Source organism: Sapajus apella, unplaced genomic scaffold (assembly GCF_009761245.1).
Source record: "Sapajus apella isolate SASKATOON/1434 unplaced genomic scaffold, GSC_monkey_1.0 scaffold10, whole genome shotgun sequence".
NCBI classification, from domain to species: domain Eukaryota; kingdom Metazoa; phylum Chordata; class Mammalia; order Primates; family Cebidae; genus Sapajus; species Sapajus apella.
Genome location: NW_022436950.1, coordinates 10,875,885 through 10,889,410, shown reverse-complemented (window position 1 = coordinate 10,889,410; position 13,526 = coordinate 10,875,885). Strand labels below are relative to the sequence as shown.

Sequence of the window (13,526 nt, the reverse complement as noted above, 5' to 3'; positions counted from 1 at the left end):
ATCCTACCTGACTGAAAAAAAATTTCATAAAAGGAATTTAGGATAATCTGGAGGGTTCCACAATCTTGTCTAATTTTATGTCAACGAATCATGAACCAAAAATGTGTTCTCTGGAATTCAGAGCGCATATGCTCTTCCCTTCTAAACTGTGAGAAAATCTAAAGCGTGTCATGTAAATAAACATCTAAGACAGAAAAAAAGAGAAGGTAGAGAACAGGAAAGAGGAAGGAAGGGTGAAAGAAGAAAAAAAGAAATGAGAAAAAGCAGAAGAGAGTGCACAAGAAAAGGAATGTTTTCTAAAGTATAAATTGGGGGGAAACCCAGGTGAATTCACATGCTTTATACTGTCAGAAAGTAGAAACACCTCTCCCAAGATTCTCTCTCTTCTCTTTCAGGGACGGAAATGAACAGGGACAAATGCATGACAGGAGTGCTATAATCTGCTAAATGCAGGTGTCTTAAAATGCAGCATCTGTCTGCTTCCTTGGGATAATGCTCATTTCGTTTAAATCATGTGACATTGAATATCTAACACTGTTTTTCTCTTCATCGCCATAATTTCATTTTAGTATTAGGTAAGGGGCAACGTTTTTCTTCAGTAAAAAGCCATCTGCTCACCTTTGGAGAACTGAGCAAGGGAGTCGCTAGGATACCTTCGGGGTGTCAAGACTCTGTCCTAGAACTTGCAAATCGAAGAAACACATGGAAATTTTTCTTTCCATCTGTCTATCCCTCCATCCACCCTGCCAGCCGGCTAACAGAAACTAAATTAGTCCCTCCCAAGTGCCGGGTCCTGCCATAGGAGCTGGCGATAAACATGAACAAAAGAGACAAAGCCCTCATCTTAAAAACGTTGACACCCAACAGGTTGAAACAGACATTTACATAATTATACAAATAAATATGTAATTTAAAACTCCAATGAATGACAAGAAGGAAAATGACAAGAGGCCATAGAATCCTGTAACAGACGGACTTGATTGAGAATTTTAACACGCCCTCAGAAAAACAAAACAAACAAAACAGGTATCTTGATTTTGTAGAAGTAGAAAACTGTGTCCATTTTGCCTATAGCCAGGAAAATACTTAAGCAAAACTTCAGATTATGTTATTTGGGTTCAAAAACATTTCTTGGGACTTTGCTTTTAATACTGTTGGTGTCAAACATACTTCAAAAATGAACAGTAAAGCATGCTTATTTATAATAGTTTAGTGTGCTAATTTAAAATGAGCTAGAAGGTTTCAAGAGGAATAGAAATGAAAACTCCAAAGGAGGTGGACGTTGCCTTGACAGAGCAACAGCGCTGGACGAGAAGTCAGAGGCATCTATGCTCCTAAACATGTCCTAGCTGTGCTACTGTGGCCAAGTGATGTCACCTCTCTCAGGCTGAGTTTCCTCATCTCTAAGATAACTGCTATGCCTGCCTATAGGGTTCTTCTTAGGAGCATCTGAGTAATGTATATGAAAGTGCTTTGTGATCACTAGCAACGAAAGTATAGTACAGAAAGTGGGCATACAAAGCATCTAAAGATAATAACGCAAAACTGAATCACCCTTCAGAGAGGAATTAGGATTGGCCATCCCAAAAGACTTCATTAGCTAATTGGAAGACATCATTGTGTGTCTATCCTTAATTTGCTTGCCAATCATCCCCAGCAAAAACTCATGCCAATATTATCAGAGCCAATTACTTAGCACATTACGTTTGGTAGTCTGGAAAAAAGAAAAAAACAAACAAACTAGTAAATGCTTGCTGCAGTAAATAAACACGTGTGCACTTAGGATCCAACTCAACTTTTACTTAGCAAGGAAAAGGGCACTCTTGAAATACACTCTGGCTGTTTTTTTTTCTTTTTAAATGTATATTCAAGGACAAGAAAGAAACTGAAATTGAGAAAAGTCTGACCTGAGAGAACTGCCATTTCAATCAGAGGAGTTAGGGGATAATTCTCACTTGAACTCATCTCTTTATAACAGGCATATATACTTTTACTTTGGAAGCCTTTATATATGTTACTGATTCCATGAAGGGTATTGCTCAGAAGATACAGGCTCCATGGCCATCTGTCTTGCTTGTTTATTGGGCCATTCTGAGATATCATACCCTGGAGAAGACGTTCTTTAACCAGTGCCATCAGAAAAATAAATCACTCAGTGTTTACCTTCCAAGATTTCAGTATAGGTTCTTCAAAGACATACACGAGATTTTTGTAAATAGCAATCATTTGCAAAACGTGCCGGAAGACTCTGCACTGAAACAAATCCACCATAGTAAGGAACTCTTTCAACTGCTGCCACCTCACAATCTCAGGGGCATGCAGAAATTAAAAAACTGACAGAAGAGCAGAAGATCAAACGCCGCATGTTCTCACTCATAGGCGGGTATTGAACAATGAGAATACATGGACACAGGGAGGGGAGCACTACACACTGGGGTCAGTTGGGGGGAAATAGGGGAGGGACGGGGGGGTGGGGAGTTGGGGAGAGATAGCAAGGGGAGAAATGCCAGATGTAGGTGATGGGGAGGAAGGCAGCAAATCACACTGCCACGTGTGTACCTATGCAACAATTTTGCATGTTCTTCACTTGTACCCCAAAACCTAAAATGCAATAAAATAAATGGGGGGAAAAAAAAACAAAAAAAAACAAATTGAGCATTTAGAAAACAAGATTTTTTAAACACAATCAAGGAATAGGTTATTTATGACCAAGTTTAAAACTATTTTTTGATAGAACGATTTGGTCTAATTTGTTCTTCATTACCTGAAAGAGGACAGACACATAAAGTACGAAACTCCTCCTTTATTAATGCAAACATATTTTTATTAAAGAATGAATGCATTTATGCTAAAGAATAGCTTACATATGTTGTAAAGCAACAAGCATATCTTCAAGAAATGAGTCCTCCTCAATATGACTCCATGCTTATTCTACATGCCTGAAAACTGGGCCCACACACAGGGCACACGTACACGCACACAAACGCAGATACGGACACACAGATACGCATACCAAAATGCCGACACCATCACTCTCCAGATTGGATCAGCTCTCATTTAAGGCTTCTTAGGTGCCGCGGTGCCCCTAACATTACCAGGATTGAGAACAGACTTTTAGGAAGGAGCAGCATTACTTGGAAAAGTAGTCATCTGCTCTTGGCCTCCAATGTACGTATTTTAACAAATACTTAGAATTTCACTCAATGTTGACTCTGTATAATATTTAAAGAACCATAAAACTGAGAAATCTCAGGATATTTTAGTGAGAACTTCTCATTCAAAATAAACAAAAATGGGCAATTCTGACCCTAAGATATCATCAATTGCATGATAACGCAGTAAGATTTCCCTTCAGGTTAAGATGACATGGGTTCTCTAGACAAGTCAAGTTTATCTAACTCATTCCCTATCTAAGTACAATGAATGCTGAGTGATGGAGGCAAGGCTTCCTTGGTGATACCAAATCAGATTTGAAGCTTGCCATCAAGGATGCATCAAACAGAACCATTCATTAAATAAGTTACCATAAATCTCAGCTGGATAAAAGGAGAGCCGACCTAGAGTGTGTTCACTTGTTGATCACTCATTCCCCTTTGCCAGGGCTTCTGTTGTTGGGGTTGTTGATTTAAACTCCTGGTGTGTCTGAATGTTTATTTCATTTGCTTGGTTGTTTTCTTCCTTTTGGTGTCCTGCAATGTATGTTGAGATTGCATCCCTCTAGGGATGTTAGAAGGGGAAAGAAGGTGGACAGGGCAGGAGGAGGGAAAGGAAAGGGGTCATTAGTAGTTGCAAGTATTCTAAGAAAATAGATGAAGTGAATACAATAAGAGGGTAATATGTGGTATATTTATGTAAATAAAAGCATTATTGTTAACTGTGAATTAACTGCCAACTATCAGGTTGTTAGTTGTAAAGCTCAATAAAGGCTGTGCTGATTCACATATGGAGAAGGGCATCTGCCATGGGAGAGGAATGAAGGGCTCCCCCGAGATGTTCCTTCCTCCCTGCGGCCAGCGTCTCCAACAGCATCCCGCCTGCCCCATTAGAGATCCCATAAGTGCCCCTAACATTCTTGCGGAATATCATAAGGCAGATTGGAATGGCCCATCCAATAACAGCCGCAGAGTATTTGCCTGAGAGTGGTGAAAACTGGCATGGAGCTCTCCCACAGACAGGCATCGGGAAAGGAGAAAAACAAGAAGAGAGCCTAGAACCTTCCTCCCCAGCCACACTCCCACCCTCCTCACAGTCACAGCAGCAGCAGCAGGTTTCAATGTATTGTAATTACTTTAATGATACATTTCTTTAGATTTAGAATTGCTCTTCTGAATTTAAAAAGCTTGATCAGCCAATACTTTGGCAGTCTTTTCATCCCAAATTTGAAACGTTGCTTACTCATCCATTCATTCCCTTGAACTCCGTGACCAATGCTGCCTTTGCTGAAGCGTCTCAAGTTCATTCAGCCGTCATCGGACTCCAATTCCTGGGAAACCTCTTCGGAGGAGCTGTTGCTGTGGATCCGCCCATCGCTCTTCATACTGTGGAAAGTCTTCCTGAAGGCCTCCATCATGGCGTGGGCCAGTTTCTTGGCCTCGAGTTTGCTCTCGCACTCCACGGCGTGGCAGTCCATCTGGTAGGACAGGTCGTCATTGATCTCCCTGTACACCCAGGCGAAGATGTTGGGGCTCACGTTGTGGTCGGCGGTGCAGTAGGCGATGCGGGCCACCTGGAAGGTATCCATGTGCACGGTGGCCTCCCCTTTGTGGTCCAGGTGATGGAGCCACACTTGGAATGGCCGGATTTCCAGGAGGGCATTGGCTGGAAAGACGTCCTCTCGGGCCAGTGTGTGCTTCTTCCAGAGCTCGATGACTGGCTTTTCTGTGCAGCCTGACAAAAACTGCATGCCAGTGGTGGAGACTTTGCCCAGGTAGGTAACCTGCAGGAGCAAGAGAGGAAGAAAAGGAGGCATCAGCTGGTGGCTCCTTGTTCTGATAGACTGAATCAGAGTAGGTGTTTCACACAGTCATGGTGTCACACTGGGAAAGTGAAGACACTTCTTTCTTGCTCCCTGAAAGACTAACTCATCGGAATTTCTACCGTTTCTCTCTAATGAGTTGCCTACTTGGCAAATGTATTGGAATTATTTGAATAGAGTTGGATTTGAAAATCTAATTTCTAGAGAACGACTCTCCCTCTCCCTCCTTTTTTAAATCCTAATTAGAATGAAGAGTAGGATCTTTCATGTAATTTGGCATTTCTTTAACATCATAAAATCATTCAAAGTTTATTTTTCAGCCAAACACACACATAACTGAATAATAGAGAGCAATCAAAAGGACACTGCATTGGAAAAACAAAATCTTTATTAAACTTATCTCCTAGCCTGGGTCTCTTTCCAAATCTCTCAATGTTTGATTTCACTTAGCCTGCTTGCTTCTAATGCCAAGGACGCAAAAACTGTTCTCTTGAAATTATGGCCTAAATCATGATTGTTTTTCTTCCCAAAATAATTTTAAAAAATAACAGCAGTGCCAGTTGTTTTTTAACCTAAGCAGTTTTTGAACGGATGAGCATCTGGTTATGTGATAATAAACAAAAGTTCTACAGATGAATTCAGACTAGAATGCTGGCTTATCACCTAGCTAGATAGGCAGTACAAAAACTAAGAAAAATAATTCCAAATGATTCAAATACTGTCTTGAAGTAGTTTATAACTTGTTTATAATATGCCAAGAAGGGATTTTCATTCTTTCACTTTTTTTTATTCATTCCAGAAAATGCACAGAATTATTATTATTGGGACATAAGCATTATGAAAAGGCATAAAACTTGAGATCATCTAAGAAATAATACAAAATAGTATGTAATTACACTTAAAATTAGTGACACAAATAGAAATACTGTGGATGTGAGGAGAGAAAGACCCGTAAAAGGTCCATGGAAATAGTGAGAACTGAGAGGGGGCATTTGGTCACAATGATTCCAAACAATGTTTACGTTTAGTGGGACAATAAAGGCCACATATTAAAAAATTAAAACACAGAAGTTAAGTGTTATTGTATCTTTGTGACAAGAGTCAACTTGATAGTCCCTTTAAAAAGATAACTTCTTAGTAAAGATGTATAAGGTGATACATTCCAGAAGCATTTATTGGGAACCTCTTATACACAATGGCAATATAACACATAAGCATGAGGGAATGCTGTGAAAGTGGGGAGGGCTGAAAATCCACAGGAAAAAATAACTGAATATTCATTCAGAGGACAGTCTTTGAGGCAGGTGAAGTTGAAGTTTAAATCCTAGCTCCACAGTTCACCAGGACAAAACTCTCACCCTTGGCACATGTACTGCTATGTCTATGATGTAAGGCAGGCCATGGAAAGGGCAGGAAGGGGAACAGCAAAGTTCTCTGAGCATCCAGTGGAGGGGGCAGTGACATCCCGGATGACAGAAGGCCTCAGGAAGAGGCATTGGATTTCAAAACATCAGGCCTCAAAAGCTACACAGAAGTCCAGCAAGTCAAGGTGGCTAAAGAGGAGGAGGGAACAGTAAAGGCAAGGCTGCAGTAGAGAAACTCTCAACCAGCTTGGTCAAAGAGGATGTGCTGACCTGAGCACACATAAAGCCATAGCCCAAGACAGCCCTGGAGCAGAGGCCGTGTAAGAGGTCCACGACCTCTGGATAAAAATAGGCTGAGCTCTGCGGGGTGGCCCCACATGGCGAATCGCGGCATCACTGCTCCTGCTGGAATGCCAGGGAAGGGCTAAGGTCCAAGGAGTGCCTGGGTGTGATAGAGGTTGTGAACTCAGACTTTCCTCATGCCAGGAAGAAAGGTGGATGGGGAGGCCTGACTGATAGCAGAAACGCAGCCAGGAGGTAAGGATGGCCTGAATTAGGAACAGAAGCAGTGGGAAAGGAGAGGAGGAGACAGGGAATAAAATTGCAGGACTAAAATTCACAGTACAGGCTGAGTATCCCTTATACAAAATGCTTGGGACCAGAAGTGTTTCAAATTTCAGAGATTTTCAGATTTTGGAATATTTGCATATACATAATGAGATATTTTGGGGACAGAACCTAAGTCTGAACATGAAATTGATTTATGATTGATTCATGAATACCTTATACACATAGCCTTTACTTTTACATAATAGTTTTAATCATTGGATGCATCAAACAAAGTTCGCGTAAATTGAGCCATCAGAAAGCAAAGGTGTCCCTATTTCAGCCACTCATGTGGAAAATCTGTGGTCGTTTGATGCCAAATAAATTGTGTTTATCCACCAAATAGACTGTGCATAAACAGACAATGTCAACATATTTAAAAAGGGAGCCCACACAATGGGAGAAAACATTTGCAAATCATGGATGTAACAAGTAATTAACATCTAGAATACATACAGAACACCTAAAAGTCAACAACAAAAAGTCAAACAACCTAACGTAAAAATGGGCCAAGGCATCAACAGTGGACCAGATAAAGTGCTGACTTGTAATCCCAGCACTTTGGGAAGCCAAGGACGGCGGATTACTTGAGGTCAGGAGTTCAAGATCACCCTGGTCAACATAATGAAACCCATCTCTACTAAAAATACAAAAATTAGCTGGGTGTGGTGGTATGTGCCTATAGTCCCAGCTACTCAAAGGCTGAGGCAGGAGAATCACTTGAACCTGCAGCAGGCGGAGGTTGCAATTGGCTATGATCTCACCACTGCACTCCAGCCTGTATATTCATACATATATACCATGTATGAATACTATGCAGCCATAAAAAGAATGAAATCATGTACTTTGCAACAACATGGACATGGCTGGAGGCCACTGTCCAAAGTGAATTCAGGAACAGAAAACCAAATACCACATATTCTCACTTATAAGTGGAGCAAACATTGAGTACACATGGATATAAAGATGGGAACAGCAGACACTGGGGACCACTAGAAACAGGAAGGTTGTGGGGATGAGGGTTGAAAAACTACCTACCAGGTATCATGCTCACTACCTGGATAATGATACCATTAACACACGAAACCTCAGCAACACACAATTTACCCATATAACAAACCAACACACGTGACCCGAACCTACAAGTTGAGAAAAAAAGCTTTAAAAAATAAAAGTTTCTGTATGTCAGCCCCTGGGGGAAAAAATGGGCAATGGAAATTAGTAGATATTTCCCAAAGGCAAGTGGCCAAAAAGAACATGAAGAGATGCTACTATACTTACAAAAATGCAAACCAAAACTGCAGTGAAATCCTACTTCACACCCATTAGGATGGCTGCTGTCAAAAAAGCGGAAAATCACAAGTGCTGGCAAGGATGAAGAAAAACTGGAATTCATGTTCCTTGTTAATGGGAATTGAAAACAGTATAGTTTCTGTGAAAAACGGCACGGTGGTTCCTCAAAAAATTGAAAGTAGAATTACCATATGACTCAGTAGTTCCACTTTTGGGTATATACCCCAAAGAATTGGAAGATGGATACCAAAGAGATATTTGTACACACATTTATAGCAGCACTATTTATAACAGCTAACAAGTAGAAACAATCCAAGTGTCCACTGGCAGATGAATGAATAAACAAAACATTGTATATATGTATAATGGAATATTATTCAGCCTTGAAGGAAGAAGGAATTTCTGACAGATACTACAACATGCATGAACTTTCATGACATTATGCTAAGTGAAATATGACAGTCACAAAAAGACCAATACTGTATGATTCTACTTGTATAAGATATTTAGAATAGTCAAAATCATAGAAACACACTGATTAGAATTTTGGTTGCCAGAGGATTGGGGGAGGGACAAATGAGGAGTTATTGTTTAAGGGGTTTAGAGGTTCAGTTTCACAAGATGAAGAGAGTTCCGGAGACGGCTGGTAGTGGTAGTTGTGCACATTATGGATGTATTTAATATCACTGAAGTGTGTACTTAAAAAGGGGGAGATTGGGGAGGGATAACATTAGGAGAAATACCTAATGTAGGTGGCGGGGGTATGGAGGCAGCAAACCATCATGGCATATGTATACCTATGTAGCAATCCTGCAAGATCTGCACATATACCCCATAACTTAAAGTAAAATTTAAAAATTAAATAAATAAAATTTAAAAATAGTTGAAATGGTAAATTTTATGTCATATGTATTTTACCAAAATAAAAATAAATAAGGGAAAAAAGCACATGGAGGAAATTAATTTTAGTGCTGAAATGAGGTGTATTTCTTTTTACTATTCACTGAAACTAGAAATAACTATTTTTATGTTTGGTAGAAAAAACAACCCAATTTGCTCTAAAGGCACACTTTAACACACTCTCTCTCTCTCTCTCTCTGATTAAATATATATATATATATATATATACACAGAAATATATATCATGATATAATTTTAAAATACTTCTAAAAAATTTTATTGGAAGTTGTAGATTATGCACTCCAATGAAAACCAATTTCATAGCAGTAAAATTTTGATAACTAAGAAAATACTATCCTCTTTATAAATATGTATTACTTATAAACTAAGGATTTTAAAAGAAATAAAGGTGTATTTTGGAGGTATACTGGAGAGAAGAATAGAGCACAGATGGGTAGCTTATATGAGATTATATATATTCAATATATAAATTATTTATATGAGATTATGTAAATTCAAAAAAATATTGTTAACAAGTTGGCACTTCTTAAAGAAATATAGGGGCTTGGTGTGGTGGCTCAGGCTTGTAATCCCAGCACTTTGGGAAGCCAAGGCAGGTGGATTACTTGAGGTCAGGAGTTCAAGGCCACCCTGGCCAACATAATGAAACCCATCTCTACTAAAAATATAAAAATTAGCTGGGTGCGGTGGTGGGTGCCTATAGTCCCAGCTACTCAGGAGGCTGAGGCAGGAGAATCACTTGAACCTGCAGGAGGTGGAGGTTGCAATGGGCTATGATCTCACCACTGCACTGCAGCCTGGGCAACAGAGTGAGATCCTGTAAGGAAAAAAAAGAAAAGAAGGAAGGAAAGGAAGAGAGAGAGAGGAAGGAAGGAAGGAAGGAAGGAAGGAAGGAAGGAAGGAAGGAAGGAAGGCAGGCAGGCAGGCAGGCAGGCAGGCAGGTGATTATTTGAATAAGCTTTCCTAGAAATGGAATGAAAATAATTCTCTAAATAGCATGTCCTAAAAAATGGAATACAAAGCAAGGCCATTCCCTTCAGAAACTCTTTTAAATCAGCCCTGCTATTATCCATAATGACCCATGTTCCGGAATCCTGATCTATGTCTTTGCACTTTGCCCTAGGAAGTTAATTATTTACTGCCTGTCCACATATTTCTTAATTTTCCCATTAAATTCTCCAGAGTTTGGAACTAACCCATAATGTTGACTGTAAGTCACTGAAAAACACTATTCAGACCTTTTTTAAAAAGTGAACTTCCTTCTTTTTTTTTGTATACAGTTTAATAGAAGTACATCTTCTGGCTCTGATTTTCAAGAGAAATTGAGTAAAAACTTTTTAAAAAAATTAATTGTCTCAAAATGCCAATGATTCAGTTATGCTTTGCATGAAATCATGCTCCCTGTGTATACAGGGCCATGGAGTTCCCATGTCTCCATAAACAGAAACCCTATAATATGGGTTATTATACCTGTATATTTCTATATCAACACTGTTTCGGGGACTTACTCTAAATATATAGAGAGAGGTCTCCTCCTGCCACGTTTTGGGAAAATCCCCTTTAATATTCCTCTGTGGGCATGTCTCCTTATGAGTAAGAACACAGGACTCTATGTGCAAAGCTGCTTCAGAAGGTTCCACCACCAACATAGCTGTGTACCAACGTTGGGTTTGGTGAAGGAGAATCCTGTTATCCTGTCTATGAAAGAGGTGAATACTTTCTAGATGAATACATCTCTTTTAAGCCCTGTCCTTTAGAGTTGCAATCCTCCAGAGCCACAAAGTAGACAGCAAATACCAACTTATAAAATTTGTCACAAAATGTGTCCAAAATGATACACAGATTTTTCTTTAAGCCTTCACCACCCAGGGTGTTGGAACAAAGGGACTTGGAAGATGACAAGAGGAGTCTTCAGGAAAAGTAACAACTAGCTGGAAATTGCAGTAAGTACCCGCATCTTCTTTATGGTTGCAGAAGCAGACATTGGGCAAGAAACTTATTACAAATGAATCATCCTGAGAGAAATAAAATGAACACTTTCCCCATGTGTCATTCCATGGCATAAACTGATGTCCCAAACACAGACATTTGCAATGTGTGTAAATGGACTTGCCCAATGCCAAGTGAAGAAGTTATTTGAGAATATTCACAGCCTGTGAAAATATAGAGAGAGGCTGTGAAGCCAAGGGACCCACCAGAGTGTCTGCAGTGTTAGCAGCATCAGATCAGGAGAGAGCAGTGTCCTCAGAATCTCTCCTTCCAACGCTTGAGTTTTCCAATACCCCAGCCAGCTCTTCATTCATGAATCACCACTCCCTGCTCATTTGTGGCAAAACAAACTTGGTTGCCTGACATTTATCCTTCTGGCTGAGCAGTCCCATTTGTTTCTCTTGATGGCTGGTCCATATTTCATTCTCGTCTGAGAAGCCCCTGTTTTGAACCTGACTCCCCTCATGCTGGACTGGAGAGTGGGATGGAAAAGAGTAATTACAAGGATTCCTAATCAAAGATGGAAGATGGGATGAATGACTGTGCAAGAACCTAAGCACCTGGTTTCCTGGAGTTCTTTGGCTTTCCAAGCTGGATAAGCCCAGCTTCACAAGCTTAGCTTGGGTTCCAACTTACTACTAGGCTTCTCAAGAATGACAAGCCAAGAATAAAGACTTTCTAGAGGCCTCTCTTGAAATATGTAAAAGATTTTGCTGTTTTCCCATTGTCTGTAGGACATAAAATATGTGCCCAGCTGACATAAAGTAGCATGATAGGAAAACGGAATGGAGGAAACTTAACTGGGGATCCTAAGAGCCTTTGGGTTGCAAGACAGGAGATGAAACAAATAAAAGCCACTCTTAATCCTGGGAAAAATACCAGAGTCAAGCTCTTCTTCCCTCACATGGATTCCCACCTGTACATTCCAGAGAAAAGGGAGAGAGTGCAACACAGAGAGTTATAACCTTGGCTTGAATCCACTCCTTTCTTGCTGACCACAGAGGAGCAGAATCCACTGGGCACTCTGAAGAGTGGAGATGGATCTGTATGCCAATTTCCCAACAATCTAAACCACAAACACTGATTTCATAGTTATGACTATGAACCTGTATCACAAGCTTTAAGCCATGAAGAAGGTATTAAAGGATAGATGCTGTTCATAGTAAAATCCATGAAATTATTGTCAGCATGGTAATACTTTTTGGAGGTCTAGAAGAAGGCAGAGGGAAGACAGAAAGGGGGCTACTAGAACCAATTCCTGGTTCCTGGGAATCCGTAACAGGAACAGGACCAGCTGCTAACATTTATCCAGGACTCACTCTATGCCAGGTACTTGACTAAATGCTTTTGGCTAAATGCTTCATGTGGATCATTAATCCTCATAAAATTTCCATAAGGTATGTACTAATTGTTTCTCTTGATTAGGGAACTTGTAAGAGGTCGAAGTAACTTGCCCAAGGTCACAGAGTGGCCAGAACTTGAACCTGGACAGTAGGATCCAGAAACCTGGCTCACATTTGTCACATTCCAACTGCCCTTCCTAAGGTTGGTGTCTTTACACACGTGGTAAGCCTGCCAACGGCTCCCATCTGGCTCCTCCTGGAGCTCCCTGCCCAGTTTCAGCATCAACCATTAAGAAGCTGCAGAGTCCTACACCAATCTTCCTGGACCCTGGTGAAACCCATAAAAATAGCAAAAGGGAGTGGTAATCTGGGAACTATTTTCAGTACTCCAAAAGGGCTGAGAAAGGATGTTTTCTGACAGTATTTCTTTTATTGTGTATATACATAAATATAATAAAATACATATACATGCAAAAAATGAATTCACATTTACATAATGTGGCCTGTTGGTCAAATAAAATTGCTCAAAACATGAAGCCTATGGTGAAAAATGTGTACCTGTCGGTGATCACATTGGAACCCAATGATCAAAACCATGCCACTTGATCTCCACTGAGAAGACAGTGGCAGTCCCAGAGCCCACCAGTGAGAGAATCAGCTCTTGGGCCCATGTCTCGCAACTCTTAGAAAAATGTTCCTCCCATTGCAGCACATGACTCCCTAAGCTAACTTGTATAATAAGGCATATCATTAGATACAGTGATGGCTGATTTTATGTATGGATTTGCATAGGGCATGGTGCCCACTGTTAGGTCAAACACCAGCCTAGACATTGCTGTGAAGGCATTATTTTTTAGATGTGATTAACATTGAAATCAGTAGACTATGAGTAAAGCAGATTACCCTTCATAATGTTGGTAGGTCTCATGCAATCAGGTTAAGATCTTAACAGAGAGAACAGATGTCCCAAGAAGGAAGAAAATTTGCCTCTAGGATGATTTCTGACTCAAGACTGCAACACCTCTTCTCTGGGTG

The 13,526-nt window shown here is 40.2% G+C and overlaps 1 protein-coding gene across 1 annotated transcript in view; it reads right to left on the bottom strand.

The window, feature by feature from the left end:
- Positions 1-2,783: 2,783 nt before the first annotated feature.
- Positions 2,784-13,526, bottom strand: part of PID1 (phosphotyrosine interaction domain containing 1) — a 244,209-nt gene continuing 233,466 nt past the window's right edge. The window contains exon 3 of the mRNA XM_032277989.1: positions 2,784-4,936. Within this exon, the coding sequence (XP_032133880.1) occupies positions 4,460-4,936 (477 nt within the window). The 3' untranslated portion in view covers positions 2,784-4,459. The remainder of the gene's footprint in view (positions 4,937-13,526) is intronic.